Here is a 17,484-nt window from a genome sequence, read left to right on the forward strand (position 1 = left end):
CTCGTCAATAAAGAAGGCAATGCGATCGATACGATTGAAGTACTTGCCCTTGATGAGGTGACAGGAGTTTTGTATAAAAGACGGTACAGCCTAAAGGTGGCCATCATACCATTATTGAGCCATCTCTGGAGGAAATCAAAAGTAAGACTGTCTGTAAAATATTCACATTACAAATAATACACATCTTCCTTCCTGTCTTATAAAAGTGATGCGTCGTTCTGTCTGTGCTTGGGTGGTCTTGGCAGCATTGCTTGCCGCTGTTGGAGGTGAGGCATATAATGATGTGGTAAGTAGCCCTAATGAGCATCTGCATTCCATGTAAAATCTTTGTACTGCGCAGGCCATCAATGCTGACATGTCTATTGGGATGGTACAATGCCCACCCTACGATGATCCCGGCCGCGTTGTGTTACTGCCATTCCACAATGACTGCAGCAAGTACATTACCTGCCTCCAAGGCAATCCCTACGTGCAGCAGTGTCCGGACAACTTATTCTGGAGCCAACGAAACTACCGTTGCGTTAACCGAGAGTACTCCGAGTGCCGTAGCACAGACACAGAGGATTTTGTTGAATACAGCGCATATCCTGGGGACTGTAGTCGCTTCTACGAGAAACGGGCCCTTCGCTGTGCCAACAACTATCTATTCAACCCGCAAAATCTACGCTGCGAGCCTTCTCGGTACGTCAACAGCTGCAAGTCTGTGCCACCATGGAACAGCGTGCCACCCACCGATCCCAACTATCCCATGATCCCATCTACAGTGCCTCCTGCTGCCACTCCTCCGTCAATGACCTGGCCTACACCAGCACCGGAATACAATGCCCCGCTTGATGCTCAGTCGCTGTGCAAGAATAGCATCCCGAATTCATATATTCCGTTTCCCGGAGACTGTCACAAGTTTATCCACTGTGGTCCAACGGCCACTATGTTGAATTGCCCTGCAGACTTATTCTGGAACACTGGTGTGCTCTCTTGCACTGCCTCCAGCCGTGGATGCCAGATACTCCACTAAAAGACGATGTTTACTTTGCGGTATTCTCCACTTAAACCCGATGTTAACCACACGGGATAAGCAAAACCGTTTTATTTTGCACATTCAATTAATGCACATTTAATATTTCATCAATATACTACCAAAAGAACATTGCGATCGCCTCAAGGGACTCCCAGATCAAGGTATTTGGGTTTTTATTCATATTAGACAAGAAAACCAAATTATTGGGGCTGCAACAGGCCAGCCGGGGTTCCATGCAGGCTAGATCGGTTGGACTGAACTCTTCTCCATCTGCACACGCATAGCCCACAGGAATGGGGTCTTGACAAACTATGTACTTGCTGCAATTACCGGGATAAGGGACTAGTGAGCCTTCGGCTTGATAAGCGCAAAAGCTATCCGGAGCTGGAGTCCCATCAGTTGTGGGGGAAAAAGGAAGCGGTGTTGTTGTAGCTGGGATCGTACAATTTGCAACCCACGGAGCCATGCATCGTTCGAGGAATGCACTGAACTCTTGGCCGTCTGCACAGTCGTAGACGATGGGTAAAGGTCGGACACATTTTATGAACTTACTGCAGTCAGAGGGATAGGGAACAAGTTTACCGTCAGGCATGCCCTCGCAGGGATCTATAGCTTCTGTAGTTGGAGTACTTGGTGTACTGAGAGTCGTTGGGTCGTCCGTTGTTCCTAGACCTAAAGTGGTTGAGTCGTAGTCCCATCGACAGGCCTCGGGGGATACATCGGAACCACACTGCCCTGTTAATGGGTCAAAAAACTCCCCACTTCCACACACACCCATCATATAAACGAGATCGTCCACGCACCGAAGAAACCACTGGCAATTATCTGGAAACGGCACGGTGTTGCCCGCATTGTTGAGGCAGACCGTTGGACTTGGGGTTGGTGTGGTATAGCTCGGCGATAAAGTTGTCGTCTCTCCTTTTGGACAGTCACTTAGCTGAAAATCAACGCATTTCTGCAGTGCCTCATTGAAGTAGTATCCTTCCATGCAGTAAAAGGCAATAGGCACCGGGCTAACACATACTATGTATTTTCTGCAATCTTCGGGATAGGAAGCGTAATGACCCTTGCTCTGTCCTGAGCAGATTTCCGAATCAACTGGCACACTAGTCGTCGTGTCGGGAGTTTGAATGGTGGTAAAACTGGTAGACCATGTGGTGGAATGAGTGTTCGATTGACTGGCAGTTGATCCAGTAGCGATTCCGTTTTCCGTGCAGGCTGTAGGTGCAACGTCAGGGCCGCAATTGCCTGTTTGAGGATCATACCACGCGTTATAAATGCAATTGGCTATGCTGTAGCTCCCATCTCCCATGCATAGGATATACTGTTGGCAGTTCGTTACTAGTGGGTAGGAGAAGCCCAGATTCTGATCGGCGCAGAGATCGTCCCAGTTTTGGGTAGTTTGAACGGTTGGGCTTGTGGTAAATGTGTCGCGGCACGCTGTGGGCGATACATTTGGTCCGCAATCGCCAGTCTTCGGATCGAACCAAGCATTCACTGGACACTTAGCGGTCGTCCATTGATCATTGCCCATGCAAAGAACGTACTGTTGGCAGTCTGATTCCAATGGGAATGCGACACCCAGCACCTGGTCAGCACATAGGTAGTCCTTATAGTCTGGGGTTGACCGAGGAATGGTGATGGGACCTGTAGACGTTGTCACTTCGCGGCACGCTTCTGATGAGACTTCCGGACCACAATGCCCGCTATACGGGTTGTACCAATTGTCATTGGGGCAGGGAAGGATTGTGAATGAGTTGTTGCCAAAGCAATAGTAATACTGCTGGCAGTTTTTTAGGTACGGAAAGCAGGTTCCCAGCGCCTGACCGACGCACTCGGTGAAAAGCCCCTGCGTAGTCATTGTTGCTTCTGGCACTACCTGGGTTGAATGGTCACCGTAGCACCAGACTTCATTTGGATAGTCACAGATGCGGAGGTCTGGATTAAACAGCAACTGGCCGGGGCACTGGTCCACTTTACTGTGCTCGTCCACACACACGATGAACTCGTTGCAGGCACTATCGGACGGAAGTAGAGTATGGTTTGGTTGACCAACGCAAGGATCAGCTTGAGGCGCTGGGTAAGGCGAAGCCGTGCAATCAACGGCTTCCGGTGTGTCGCAGATACGAAGAAAATTATTAAAAAGTTTTCCGGGTGGGCAATTCTCCAATTCTGCACACGATTCGGTACACGAAATATAGGCACTGCAGTCGTAGGGATACTTATAGTTTCCGGCAGGCAACGACACGCAAAAGGCAGAGTCCACTTCTGGAGGGGATCGGCAGTCGTTCATCGCGCTACCAGAAGTTCGGTATGAAGACGGGGTGCCATCGCAGACAGCTGCCAAAAAGTAAGCGATGAACGTAAAACATTTACAGTCTAAAACTGACACGAGAAGAAAATATATAAAATTATCAATATTAGTTTGCAGTATGAAATCCAAATTAAATAGCTGAGATATAGGTCTTAACCCCTTTACCTTTCATTTTATAAATTTTTTATTTTCCGTCGAAGGATGCTTTGGATACCACTAGTATATTTTAAAACTTATAATGCAGCACTTTAGATATAAAATAGCAATGAAGTCTGAAATGATTCTCGAAAATTTACCAGTGCTTATGATCCCACGGTTTGAAAATTACTGAACTGAATCATTCTGTTCACATTTTGGCAATTCTTAGGCATAAACAGATAGTCGCCTGCCAATCATATCAACAGTACGTCCGTTTTTCGATAATGACTAATTAAAGTTGATAATGGTTTATGGCAGCTCTGAGAAATGCGTATCTTGGTCAAGGAAATAGACAACAGGTTCTAAATATTTGGTAATTTCTGATGGCTACTATCTCTCTGCTCGTATTTCCATTCCTATACGCTAGATAGTAAAAAAAACAATTAACAAAGAATTGATGAGAGACAATATATGAAAGTTGTCTGAATAGGAAACATCCCTTTAGTAGAATAAAGGGGAAAGGGGACAAAACAAACTATTTTATCAGTAGAGATGACTACTTTTAGGCCAACATCGATATTTATTGTAGAAATCTTTAACTTTTCTAGAAATCTGGATATTTTTCCATATTTCATTCAGAGGCCAGTGGTGCACCACAGAAACTTGAAGGTATGGTTCGTTTCGATTGAAATGCTCCTTCAAGAAGTGCATCTACTAAGCCTGAATGTTTGGACCAAGCAGCACGTCGTTTGCCGGTTTGTTTCGTTTCCCTTGGAAGCAGTTAATCGACTGCATCTGAAGTTTTTGTCTTTTTTCTTCAAAATTGAAATGGGATCAATGGAATGCAAAACGAATTAACTTTTGAATTTAGACCTCAGACTTTGTGTATTATTTATTTAGCTATGAACTACAAAAGGGGCGCCGAAATGTATCAACTACATCTTTTGATTCGGTACGGTCTACGTTTGTATGTAAATATTTTACGTATGTACAAACATACATATGTGCATAAGAGTAGGTATGTTTTTATCAGAAATTACATGTGTTTTTTATGAAGCTCCTTATCAATTCTTAGTAAAGAAATAAACGAGTAGATAGCGAATGAGTACTTCAGCTTTTATCAGATTTCTTTGATATTATCATATGGAGAACATTTTACATATTGGCACTGCATGTAAATTTTCATTCAATGCTGGTGTATAAAAACGATGTTCCATGAATGGAAAAGTTCAGTTCGATAGCGAAACGCAATATGAAGCTTCTAGGAGTGCTGTGGACACTTTGCCTTCTATACAAAACTTCACTGGCTCGAATACAAGTGGGTACAAGTGGCGCCGAATGCCATGAATGAATAAATATGATTAAAGAACTAACTAAATACAATGATTTCAAAGGACGGCTTCTCGTTTAAGACCTCCATATGTGATGGTAAGAACGGGGGTCTTTTACCCATGTATGGAACGTGTAGGGGATATTATGTGTGTCTTGATGGGAACGCTGTGATCGGATCCTGCGAAAGAAGCACATTGTTTAATCCCAAGACTTTACATTGCGATGATGCCGTGGACGTAGACTGCATATTCGAGGCAAAGCTAAATAATTACAACGATGGATCGAACTCGGAGAGTGAGGAGGATGAGGAGCCTCAGGAAATTGATTCCCCACCCACGCGGAGACCGTCAAAGCAGCAGAGACCTGTGGCAAAACAACTTTTGGATACATTTAACAGAGTGTGCGCCGGTAAGAAAGATGGTGTGACTCTGGCAAAAGATGGCTCTTGCAGTGAGTACATTGTGTGCGAGTCGAAGCAGCCACATCTTCGCGTTTGTCCTACCAATCAGCATTTTAGTCCCACTCGCCGGATCTGTATGAAGCCGAAAGATGCCAAGTGTCTTGTGGGCCATGAAAATCATCAACTAGAAGAGCCAGCCACATCCGCCGGGGTCTGCCCTGAAGAAAAAGAGAACTCTTTGGTTGCTCACCAGAAAGATTGTGGAAAGTTTTTACTTTGCAGCAACATGATGTTCCTGGTAATGGATTGTCCCATTGGTTTGCATTTCAATTCCAAAACGTCGCGTTGCGACTATCCCAAGATCGCGAAATGTCAAGTGAAGGAAAAAGGAAATAAAGCTGCTTTAAAGACAAAAACTTCAGCACGTAAACCTAAAAATCGTCGCTTGTAACAATTGCATGCAAATAAAAAAATGTGGTATATACATATATGTATGTATGTATATCATCATATATTTCCTACTTAAGTATCTCCTATTCCTGTATCCTCAAAGCTTACCCGTAGATTAAGCTAAAGCTTGTTAATTATAGTAAGCAAGAGAAAAGTAAATATAAAATAGAATCACAAAAAATATATATGGACTGAAATCCCTGTTTGAAAAACTCCCAAAATGCACTAGCTAAAGTTCTAGTACCGCTGGCATAGAGTAGGTTAGGTTAACCCGGACGGCCCTCAGCGGGGCCACGCATAGGCCAATCTGGCCCTTAGTTATCCGGATAGGGGGGGTGTATGAACAGTCGCGGGAGTGTTTAGGTGGTTTTAAAGTCCCCGAGAATCGAGGTGTTTTTAGCATAGGCCAGCAGTTCCTGTGGCGTCTTTTTGGAGGCATCTTCCAGTGATGCCAGCACTGGGGCGCCCAGGTATCTCCTCCTTGCCCTTGAGAGAGCCGGACAGTAGCAGATGAGATGTTCCAGGGTTTCGATAGCCCCAGGTTCATCACATTTCCTACAACTGTCTCTGTTGGTGATGCCTAGCTTAGCTGCATGTGCAGCAGCCAGACAGTGACCTGTAAGTATTCCCACTAGCAATCTACAGTCCTTTCGTGGTAGGTGCAGTAGGTAGTGGCTAAGTTTCTCGTTTCGTTCCTTGCACATTATCTTCGAGGTTCTGCAGGTGGTGGTACTGTTCCACCTGCTATCAGTCTGTGTTCTAGCCTGCTTCTCTAGATCGCATTGCAGCGTTCTAAGGGAGTCAGGCACGTTCTCGGTTCTCCTATTCTCCAGCCCGACGCCTTCCTTAGCCAGTACGTCCGCCGCTTCGTTTCCTTCGATGCCCTGGTGGCTGGGAGCCCAATAGATCCGCACTGTCTTTGTCGTGCTTAGGATGTCTAGTGCCTCCCTGCTCGCCAAGACACTTCTGGAACTGACCGCGGACGACTGCATGGATCTTATCGGCGCTTGGCTGTCGACGAATAGGTTGACCGCATCGTGTGCTCGTTCTGTTAGGAGAGCGACCTCCGCTGCTTTCCCGATGGCAAAAACTTCTGCCTGGAATATGCTGCATTGGTCCGGTAGCTTATACGACAGCCTTATCTCAAGGTCTGTACAGTATAGGCCCGCTCCTACTCCTCCGTCCATCTTGGAGCCGTCTGTGTATATATTGAGGTGCTCAGTTTGGTCCCTTCCAATTTTCCAGTCTTCAGGTCCCAAAGATGTGGTTGTTTTGACGTCAAGGCAAGTTTGGCGGGTCATGTAATCAGTTGATCTGGTCATGTCCCTGCCAATTGAACTGTGCCCGTATCCTTGCATGGATAGGTTTCCTGATGCTATAAGGCGTTGTGCTTACTTTCCCGCAATCAGGCGAGCGTGAATGTCCAGGGGGTCGATTCCGAGTACAGTTTCGAGTGCTTTTGTTGGGGTTGACCTCAGCGCCCCTGTAATACAGAGCAGAGCCTGTCGCTGAGTCTTTTCCATAAGCTTATGGTATGTCTTCTTTTCAGTAGCCTGCCACCACACTAAGGCTCCATACAGCAGAGTTGGTCGCACCACCAAAATGTAGATCCAGTGCATTAGAGCAGGTGACAGGCCCCATGTGCTGCTGAGCATCTTCTTGGATGCATAAAGCGCAATGGTAGCCTTCTTCACCCTTTCCACTACATTGGGCCTCCATGCCAGCTTGCTGTCCAGTACTGTGCCTAGGTATTTTACCTGTGATTTTGGAGTCAGCCTAGTTTGGTCAATTTTCGGGGGGGTCCATATCGGTACCTTGTACCTCTTGGTAAAGAGGATGAGGTCCGTCTTGTCCGCGTTGATACTGAGTCCTACCTCTTCCGCCCACTCACGTATCTCCCTGAGTGTACGTTCCATTATGGAGCTGAGGGTCGATGGACATACACCCGTAATAAGTATGCTTATGTCGTCTGCATAAGCTGTTATTTTTGGGGCCTTCCTTTCAAATCTCTTAATGATGTCGTCGACCACCAAATTCCACAGTAGTGGCGACAGGACTCCACCTTGAGGTGTGCCTCTGTGTGCCCCCTTTACCATGGAAGCAGTGCCCCACTCCGATTGCACCCGTCTACAACTTAGGAGGTTTTTGATCCAGACGTTGATTGCAGGGTGTATGTTATTCGCTTCTAGGCGACTTGTTATTGCGGTTGTTGCCACGTTGTTGAATGCTCCTGAGATGTCCACAAATGCTCCCAAAGCATACTTTTTGTTGTGAAGGGCGCTCTCGATGGTGGCTACTAGCGAGTGTAGTGCCGTCTCCACTGATTTCCCCTTGGTGTAGGCGTGTTGATTTGTTGACATCAGTCCCCCTACCTCATTCCTGATGTGTAAATCCTTGGGACTCACGTGGCTGCACTTTGCTGCCTTAGGGAGGAAGACAACTCTCGAGGTTCTCCATTGGATGGTGATATAGCCCGTACTTAGGCATGCTGAGTATATTGCGAAGAGCCATGGGGTAATAACCTCTTTGGTCAACTGCATCATGGCTGGGAATATCCCGTCCAGTCCTGGTGCTTTTATGCCCGCAAAGGAGTCTATGGCCCAGTGGATTCTCTTAGTGGTTAACAGACCTATTGGGGGTGCTGTTCCTCAGTTGCTAGGTCCTGATGCTCCTTGGCGTCAGTGACCTCGGTGCATCCAGGGAAGTGCGCCTCCATTAGTGCTGTTAGGGCTTCTTTACTGCCCTCTGTCCACTGTCCGTTGTCTAGTTTTAGTTGGCTCTGTACTGTGGGCTGCTTTGAGAGCAGCTTCCGGAGCCTAGCGGTTTCGGGCACTTTCTCAATGTTGGAGCAGAAGTTTCTCCACGAGTTCCTTTGTGCCTTACGTATTTTCTTCTTGTAGCTCCTAAGTAGGATTTTATATTCCTCATTGACAATCTCTTCGTTCGCTTGTTTGGCGATCTTGAAGAATTCCTTGAGGTTGTTCGTTTGGAGAGAGAGATCTCGGCTCCACCAGAGTGGCTTGGACCTCCTCTTCGTTCTCGAGGGTTTGCACGATGCATGGTAGGCGTTCAGTAACTCGTTGGATAGGGTCTTTAGGGACTTCTCTATATCCTCCGCGGATTTCACTGAGCCCGGATTCGCGAGCTTCGAAGTAACTTTCTTTTTAAACTTTACACAGTTTGTGTTCCGGGGGTTCTATAGACTGTTATCTTCGAAGAGTGTTTGAATTCGCACTTGAACTGAATGTACTTATGGTCTGAGAAGGATGGTCTTTCGAGGACTCTCCAGTCAGATACCAAGGTACTCTTTCCCGCGAAAAGAGTTAGGTCTAGCACGTTTGACGAGGTGGGACCCACGAAGGTGTGTTCCTCCCCCACGTTTGCTACGTCTAAGTTAGTGGATAAGATAAAGTCTAGGAGTGACTCACCTCTATCGTTGGTGTCAGGGCTTCCCCACACATTGTGATGGGCGTTGGCGTCTGCACCGATGAGGAGTTGGAGATTTTTGGAGCCGGCTTATGTCACCAGACTCCTAAGTTCTTCCGGTGGGGCGGGCCTGTCGTGTGCCATGTAGCAGGAAGCTGCCATTAGGCGCTTTTCCTCGCTCTCCAGCATCACCACCGTCAGGTCATCCGTGCTTTAATGAGACATAAGATGAGCATGGATTCCCCTCCGTACGAGTTCGGCGGTTCTGTTCCTGCTTACCGATGTTGAGTAGAGAAGGCTGTAATTTGAGGGCTTTAGTCCGGCCACAGAGTTGCCTGACGCAATCCACGGCTCCTGGACTAAAGCTATGTCGGCGGGCCCTTGCTCCATGGCAATGAGGAGCTCCGCCGACGCTACCTTGCTTTTATGGAGATTGAGTTGCAGCACCCTTAGTGTCATGGGTGGCTAACTCAACCTCGCACGACGGGTTCACTATGATTGTCAGGTCACCGTCCTCCTCCTCCTCCGAGTCGTCCAGCGCAAGACCCTGGGCGGCCTCCACTATGGAGGGCTAGCCCCCTCGTTAGGTAGTGGGCTACCGGCATGCAGAACCTTCCAGTCAGCCGTTGGCACGTCCGGATTTTGCCTCTGCAGCAGCTTCAGTGCTCGCTCCCCCTGGACAGCAATGGGGACGAGCACCTTCGCCTTTGGTATGGACGGGATCAGAGTAACTATTTTCAAAATATATCTCAGCTTAATGAAAAAAGCTAAATCTTGAGCATCGGCTTGTGATAATCCGATCTGTAAGGAACCCACAGTATCAGCTGAAATGCGCTGTTCAAAATATATGTTTATTGAAGTAATTAGAATTTCACATTTTCGGGCCAATCGCAGACCTTGAGCTGCGGATTATATAGCAATCCAGCGTTGCAGTTAAAGTCCACTTCACACTCGCACTGGCAGACCACATAGGCGCTACTATACGTCGTGCTGGCATCGCCGAACATGGTTCCATCACGCTGGCCAACACAACGACCATGGCTCTCGCAGTAGGTGCCAGATGGTCCGGCATTAGGACCGCTAGGTGGCGCAGAACCGTCATCACATTTCACATTCTCAGGGAAGTCACAGTCAAGCGTGGATGGATTGAACTGCAGGTTATTCGGACACCTTTGTTCAAATTTGATGCCATAGACACATTGGATGAAGGCAGAACAATTGTTATCTACAGGCCCTATCCAATTGTTGGATTTATCGCAGCACTCTGGGTCGCAGACTTTGCTGATGCAAACGCCTTCGGTGTCCAGAACACACTTATTCTCTGTGACATTGAAGTAGTTCAAGTCTGGACACTTTCTAGCAACCAAGCTTCCATGGATACACTCCAAATATCCAGCGCAGTCTGCGGGATTCACCTCCTGTTGTCCCTCTGTACATGTGCTGTTTCCATTGCACTCTCCATTGTCTTTTTCGCATTCGCCTTTAAGCGCGTTCCAGTAATCTCCGGTGCCACATGATTTGGATACATACTTTCCACTTGAGCAGACTTCATACTTTGTACAGTCTCCATCTGAGTCCGCCTTAGTGCTTCCCTCCACACATCCAACGCACACTCCACAGGTGTCCTCAACACACTTATTAAGTGTGGTATTAAAGTAATTCTGAGCGGGACACTTCTTGATCACAAAGATTCCGTTCTCACACTCAAGATATCCTGCGCAGTCTGAGGGGTTCTCTTCCAATTCACCTTCGGTACACGTCGGGGTCTCGCCGGAGTTGCACTCGCCGAAGTCTTTTTCACACTCGCCGGTTCGCCAGTTCCACCAGTCCCCACTATCACAAGACTTCTGAACGAACTTGCCGGTGCAGCAGGCATAATACTTGGTGCAATCATCCTCGTCGATCTTTTTATCGCCGTCTTTGCAACATTCGGCATTCAGTGAGCCAACGAGAATAGAAACCGTAAGGCACAGAAAAAAGGCTGCAATCAAAGAACTATAAGAAAACCTTTCTCTATCAGTGGGAGCGAACTTACCAAAGTGTATATGTTTTGATTGAGACATCTTTTCGCCACGCATATTGAGCGTCTACTGAAGAGCCATCGGTCCATATCGTCTTTTATATTTTCGGGCAATTAAAATAATTAAATGTCTTTTCCTGGCACACGGAGATGATAATGGACCACTCTTGATATTATCAGCGCATTCAGTATTCATACAAGCAGAGGATGTTGTCACAATTTATAAAACAGTCAGTCACGTTTCCCAATTAAAAAATGCAGGGGGAGGTGCCAGAAATCGAGTTGCGCTTGAGCAAATTTGTATGTCAGATCTCATTGTAGATTCCATGGTAAAACGCTATAAATTTGTATTTTATTTTCTATTTACGAATTGAAATATTTTGTGATCTGTTTCTATGATTCTAACGTATCTTATGAATTATTTAATTTGCAATATTTTCTGGCTTTTTCTGCATGCAAAGGGCTCTCTTCGTTTAGTTTACTTCCAATATCTTTATCTACTTTCCTGGATCAATTTGTACAGCCGATAGTGCAAGATTTTGTGGATATATTAGTTTTGTGGTGAATGTGGATGTGTGATACACCTACATCTTGTCTTGTCTTGTTTGACGCCTAGTTCTCAGAGACTATTCGAACTAAAACAACCAAAATTTGTTCACAGCCATCCCCAAATATGATAATCCCATCCCCTCATGATAAAAGCGAGCAGAACTATGAGAGGTCGCGGCCTGCGTTGGCTGACCTACCATAATCCCCCCACCGCATTCGCTGACAAATCAGTCCGTCCTTTTGCTAACGGCGATTACTATACATAGATTGAGAGGGAGAGAGAGAGAATGGGGTAGCCTTAAGTTTAAAGGCCGTATAAAATACGGTCAAATCGTTCAGAGGGTGTACACTGAATACTCGTAAAGCACATCAACGTTCACGGTCTGTTCTACTATTCTTATATCTATCTATAAATATACCTCTTCTTGTTGGCTTGCCTGAAAATGTACACGTCCAAATAGGCCAGACATTCGTCTGAATGTATCAAGTTTTTCTGCCAACCTACCCACAAAGGCTGCCGATTAGGCGATCAAAATGCTCAATATGATTTATATCATACATATTCCCATTTTGTAAGCTTTCGTCTAGCTTATCGAAAAGAATTGGGCCTCTCAAAGTACTGATAATACGCAGCTGCTGAAATGCGCCCTGTCCATGACTGATTAGAGTGATTTATGAGCGCAGACCACCATTACCTATCGTTTAAGTATCGGCGTGGAGAGGCCCACGATTTCTTGGCATACAAATTATATTTTTTATTGAAAAACTTTAAGCTATAGAGTACAATTGACGTTTATGCTGTAGTTGCAAGTCAATAGGTCCTGGTCCCAGTACAAGCCATCGGGACACGCCAACTCGACCTCGCACTCGCATTGGCAGATGACATATCCATTGCAACTAATCTCGGATGGTAAATAGGTACCCTCCCGTGCATTCAGGCAGCGGCCGTTGGTCTCGCAAGCGATGCCCGAGGGTCCGGCGTTCGGTCCTGAGGGCGGCGTATGAGGCCATTGACACTGCACGTTTTGGGGATAGTCGCAGATCTCAGTCTCTACGTTGAAGATCAAGTTGTTTGGGCACTGCTGTTCAACGGCACAGTTGTAGTTGCACTTATAGAACTTGTTGCACACTCCATCTACCGGGAACAGGGCTCCTTCCTCCTCGCCCTGGCACACGTTGCTGGTGCTGTTGCAGGCGACTTCTGGAACATAGCCTTCGGGATAATCGCACTCATTCGCGGTGGCATTGTAGACCAGACCGTCGGGACAGATAACCGCAGTAGATTCAACGCTCGTGTCCCAGTCGCAGACCTGAGCAGTCTGATTGAACTTGGTGTACTCGTCGCAAGGCATTGCGATGGGGCATTGGCATTGACACACAAAGTATCCATTAGTTTCGGGATCGGCGAGCAGCGTGCCGTCACGCATGCCCGCACAGACGCCCTGGCTTGAACACGTCGTGCCCGAGGGTCCCTCTATATCTTCTGAGGAGTCTGCGATGATCGATGGTGTGCAATTAACGTTCTCCGGGAAGTCACAGTATTCGCTTATGGGATTAAAGTAGAGGCCGGAGGGACAGCTCATCTCATTGACGCATCTATTACTGCACTGAATGTACCTTCCGCAAACTCCGGGAATTGGCAGATTGACGTTGGTAGTCTGGTTGGCACATTCATCGCGCTGGCTGGAGCAATAGGTGGGCACAGCAGATGGAGGGGAAGGCGTGGTGTTGACGGCATTGTTCGTGTCGGTTGTGGGCTCATCGGTTGTGGTCTCATCGGAGACACCATCCGTGGACTTATCGGGTTCTGTGGGGTTCGTAGAGCTTGTGACGGCGGGTTCTGAGCTTGACGGCTCCGTGTCGCAAGGCTCTGTTACCGACGTGGTTAAGCCTGGCTTATCGTCGTCAATGTCCGGACACTCATCGGCACAACAGGTGCAGGTGCATTCGGCATCTGCCCTGGTATTAGTGCCTGCAAATGGCGACAGGCCCAAGCAGTTGGCTCGCCACTGGAAATCGCACTCGGCCAGTTGTCGATTGAAGTGGAGCCCGCGGGGACAGCTGCCGATGGCAGCCACTTCTCCCTGCTGGCATACCGCAAAGCGACCGCAATGGGTCGCCACAGGCACTCGCGTCCCGTCCGGTTCATAGAGGCAAACACTCGACAGTTGAGCAGATGCGGCTGCGACCACTAGAATCGTCCATAGAGCTGATACCAACAACAGAGACGTTACGCGTACATAGTAAAAGTTTCAGAATTGGCACCTACTAGTCACTCACCACACAAAACGGTGTTGCACATTTTCAAGACGATCAGCAGCTTTGAAGTAGTCCGAAATTCGCGAACGACTAAGTGGCGACCCTGACAAAGTGGAGGCATTTATGGGAGCGAAAGAAAACTGTTTTGAGTGCCGCGAATCAGTAGCCAATCTTCTGATAATACCAATAACCATATTTATCTCTTGATTAACTCAACAAGTGATTTTTGGAGCTACGCGCTATCGCAGGAGTAATTACGTTCATATCTGGAGCACGGAGGGCGGAGCGCAAACTACTCTCCCGGAGGGGGCTCATTAACAAATTCATACGCACACCGTCGTACTATTGACACTTCCTATTAAATGGCGTTTATTGTCATTCAAAATGAAGTGCCTGAACCGTGTACTGCTCTCCCGGATACAATCACGACAAGTAGCAATACAGCAATTGTAGGTGCTCGAATGAAAGATACACAGCTCCAATGATACTTTATACTCGGATATGGTTATCAGTAAGTTGTTTGAAACTTATCGACTGACTGAAGGAAATGCTCCGCGTCTTCTGCACGCAGCATTCATTGTGTCACTCTCTGTGGCTATGTAGGCCAGCTTAGATAGCCAGCTCTTAAACTATTTTGCTGTAAGTTATATGGCACTCTGTTTACACTCTGACAAGACACGGCAAGACTGTCTAATGATGTCGGAAACTTAAAGTTGTAGTCCTTCCCAGTCCTTTGTTTAAGTTTTTATAGTTAATCCTGAATGATAAAGTCAAACAATAATAATAAAAGCCTTTCTTATCGTTCACAGTACTTTTTCTCGATACTCAATCAAATATCTGTAGATAAGTTTCGCATCAGTATATTGTAATAGGTAAGATCGATTGTTTGTCTATATGGACCGATTTATAGCAATAATATACCCTGGTTCTGAGTGTTCCATTCCGTACAAAATTTAAATTTTGGTCAGTTTTCTATAGTGCATGAAATGCATGGCAGGGGCACGGGGGTCGCCTTTGGTTAGGCGATCGCCGATTGTTAACTCAGTTTATTCAATCGATTCGCTATCATTCATTCAGTTTTTCATTAACGCCTTGTAGGCGGATACGCTTGAAGGGTGTGCGGGCTTTGGCGTTGCGATAATGAAGACTTTTTATAGACGCTATCGAACATTGAACGCATGTTTTTACACCCAGTAATTCTATTCAAATATGATATGTTGTATTCGTACAAAGGTATGTGAGAAGCGTTAGAAATACATTTTTTCTTGATTGCCTGTAAGAACACTTGGATCTATTTGATGTTCAAATCTTGAGAACCCCAACCTTATTAGACCTATGATTACTGGGTATATTTTAGTCAGAATGTGGACTGGAGCCTATAATTCTAGGTACCGAATGCAATCACAGCGATAAAAATATCTCAATAGAAATGTGATTAGATGGCATTCCCTCAAGACCATGCTGTTCTTATGCATTCCTTGCATAAGCGCGATTGTTCATTTAATTGCTGATTTTACTGAACCTTAGTGCCAAAAAAGCTGGACAGGAAACTGTAAGAGAAATTGTAAGTTTTCTCAGGATTTTAATAGTACTGCTTACTGTATGGACAGAACCAAAAACAAGTCGATGAAATTGCGGTGAGAGGCTGGCTTCCTGCTTCGCGGCGAGTTAGAGGGGGCCGTCAGCTGAAATTGGAGACAATGCAATTCTAATTATTCAAATGAAAGCCAAGTACGCTTGAATTAAATTACCAAACTTAAGAAAACATAAATGGCAGAAGGAAGAGCACCAGTTGCAGTTGTGTGCTAGGGCCTAGACACTTGGGTTACTTGGGGCCGTGGAAAGCCAACTACAGGCTTATACTCGAACTCGAAGGTAGGTGTCCATTACATGTAGCGCATCGAGCTGGAGAGGGCTGTTGCTGTTGCTTCTGCTGTTCGTCAAATGCCATAAGGGGCAACAAAAGACAGCCCAGCAGAAATGTGAGTGGATCTGCGACATCTATATAGAGTGCTCGCAGAAGTGAGTGTGCATGAGGGACACACTCACACTGGCAGCCGGACCACTTCCAACGTCTATTGTGGAAATCTTCTCAGGTGTAACAGGTTTCTCAGATTTAAACTGAGGTCGCCCCTGTCGTTCACACAGTCATCAGCGGCACTCGCCACGGAATCGATCGTGATCACGGGCCCGACCGATCAAAGACTGCGCTTCCAGTCAGAGCCGGCAGGAGACCAGGAGCAGCCGAGGACACCTCTTACAATTACAGTTCGAATCGAAGAACTGAGATCGATTGGTGCATAGATATCAAGAGGACTCGCTAATTTTCAACTCTAGCACCATTCGAAATCAGTGCTTTTGATGAGAACCATTCAACAGAAAGTGTTTCTCCAAAGTGATTTTTTTTCAGTGCATGACAATTCATGTTAAAATCCAAAGGTTTCCATACAAAAAGTTTAAATAACGCACAAGAGAGTATAAGTAATGAGTGGCTGAGCAACCGCGTTCATGGCAGAAGCCATCGAAGTGCAAGCGGCGTGTCTCAATCTCACCGGGTCGGTGGTCGTCGATGTCGATCGGAATATGTTATCCACATTTGCTTAGTCATCAGTCATTGGAAATAAGTTGGATATCGCTGCAGTTACCCTTGATTCTATGGCTAAAACGGTTTACCGCGTTGATCAATGACTAAATGTGCCATCCAGAAATTGCAATCGAAACTCCACCAACCTCGAAAAACTCCACCTCAATGTTTGCTTGTCTTGTCAAAACAATAGATTGTCCACGACTTATCAGGGCTATAAATAAAAGACATGATATACAGTGAATTAGTCGCTTAGTAATTTAAAAATAATCGTATTCTTATCTTAGTAAAGGCTCCATTTTCGGAGCTATAAATATGCTCAGAGCTGGTTGTGTATGATTCACGGGAAGGATGATATACAATACTAGTACTTACTCGTATACGGTGCTAGAATTACAAAAATATGTCTAGAATTTGCAAAACGAAGACAAATATACCCTTTCCACAACGTTTACCCTGGCTGTATGGACGTGATACATTCATACATTTATTTTATTCCCATTTCAATGCCAGTACACATAAGGAGTTGAAGCCAACTCCGCAACTGCCGTTATTGGCCAGTGATTTATTCGTGGTACACGAATTAGTAAGTAGTATAGCGCACAATATGCATAGGGAGTACGAACAAATTATTCTGTGCGAATGTACGTCAACGTTTCTGCCTATTTGAATAAGTAGTTAAGTCAAAAAACCCTATAAATATGTCAAACAATTAATATTACAGGATTTTTAGATAAAATAATAATATCTTTTAGAAAGTCCCATGAACAATTATTGTCAAAACGAAATGTGATTATTTAGATAAGGCAATAGGATTCCCCATTTTTTGATGGCAGCTTTCCATTCTTATGCTTCTATTAATTATAGACAAGTGGCATTAATAATAAAGCGTGGGAGCAGGAACACTTGAAAATATAAGCTGGGAAGGAAGGGCCACTACAATAGTTTATAAATTAAATATGTAAAATTTTCTCTAATATTGGGAATTTTCATT

At 45.8% G+C, this 17,484-nt stretch overlaps 5 protein-coding genes across 5 annotated transcripts; 2 read left to right on the forward strand and 3 right to left on the reverse strand.

Moving 5' to 3' along the window:
* The first annotated feature begins 107 nt into the window (after nt 1-107).
* LOC108151021 lies at nt 108-1,146 on the forward strand. Its single transcript, XM_017279380.2, has 3 exons — nt 108-141; nt 207-286; nt 341-1,146. Coding segments are annotated over exons 1-3 (756 nt in total). The 5' UTR covers nt 108-140; the 3' UTR covers nt 1,016-1,146.
* LOC108151010 lies at nt 1,112-3,641 on the reverse strand. The gene is made up of 2 exons (XM_017279368.2): nt 3,498-3,641; nt 1,112-3,403 (listed from the first exon to the last, which is right to left on the reverse strand). The coding sequence occupies exons 1-2, from the start codon at nt 3,502-3,504 to the stop codon at nt 1,134-1,136; spliced, it is 2,277 nt and encodes a 758-aa protein (XP_017134857.1). The 5' UTR covers nt 3,505-3,641; the 3' UTR covers nt 1,112-1,133.
* A 1,067-nt stretch (nt 3,642-4,708) lies between these two features.
* LOC108151020 (chondroitin proteoglycan 2) lies at nt 4,709-5,829 on the forward strand. Its single transcript, XM_017279379.2, has 2 exons — nt 4,709-4,788; nt 4,865-5,829. Exons 1-2 carry the CDS (start codon nt 4,723-4,725, stop codon nt 5,651-5,653), a joined length of 855 nt encoding a protein of 284 aa, XP_017134868.1. The 5' UTR covers nt 4,709-4,722; the 3' UTR covers nt 5,654-5,829.
* Nucleotides 5,830-9,908: 4,079 nt separating this feature from the next.
* Nucleotides 9,909-11,212, reverse strand: LOC108151012 (chitin-binding domain protein cbd-1). Its single transcript, XM_017279373.2, has 2 exons — nt 11,114-11,212; nt 9,909-11,059 (listed from the first exon to the last, which is right to left on the reverse strand). The coding sequence occupies exons 1-2, from the start codon at nt 11,154-11,156 to the stop codon at nt 9,942-9,944; spliced, it is 1,161 nt and encodes a 386-aa protein (XP_017134862.1). The 5' UTR covers nt 11,157-11,212; the 3' UTR covers nt 9,909-9,941.
* Nucleotides 11,213-12,369: 1,157 nt separating this feature from the next.
* On the reverse strand, nt 12,370-14,036 carry LOC108151011 (chitin-binding domain protein cbd-1). The gene is made up of 2 exons (XM_017279372.2): nt 13,928-14,036; nt 12,370-13,856 (listed from the first exon to the last, which is right to left on the reverse strand). The coding sequence occupies exons 1-2, from the start codon at nt 14,025-14,027 to the stop codon at nt 12,421-12,423; spliced, it is 1,536 nt and encodes a 511-aa protein (XP_017134861.1). The 5' UTR covers nt 14,028-14,036; the 3' UTR covers nt 12,370-12,420.
* Between the last annotated feature and the right edge of the window lie 3,448 nt (nt 14,037-17,484).

The sequence above is a fragment of the Drosophila miranda genome, chromosome XR (assembly GCF_003369915.1).
Source record: "Drosophila miranda strain MSH22 chromosome XR, D.miranda_PacBio2.1, whole genome shotgun sequence".
NCBI lineage: Eukaryota > Metazoa > Arthropoda > Insecta > Diptera > Drosophilidae > Drosophila > Drosophila miranda.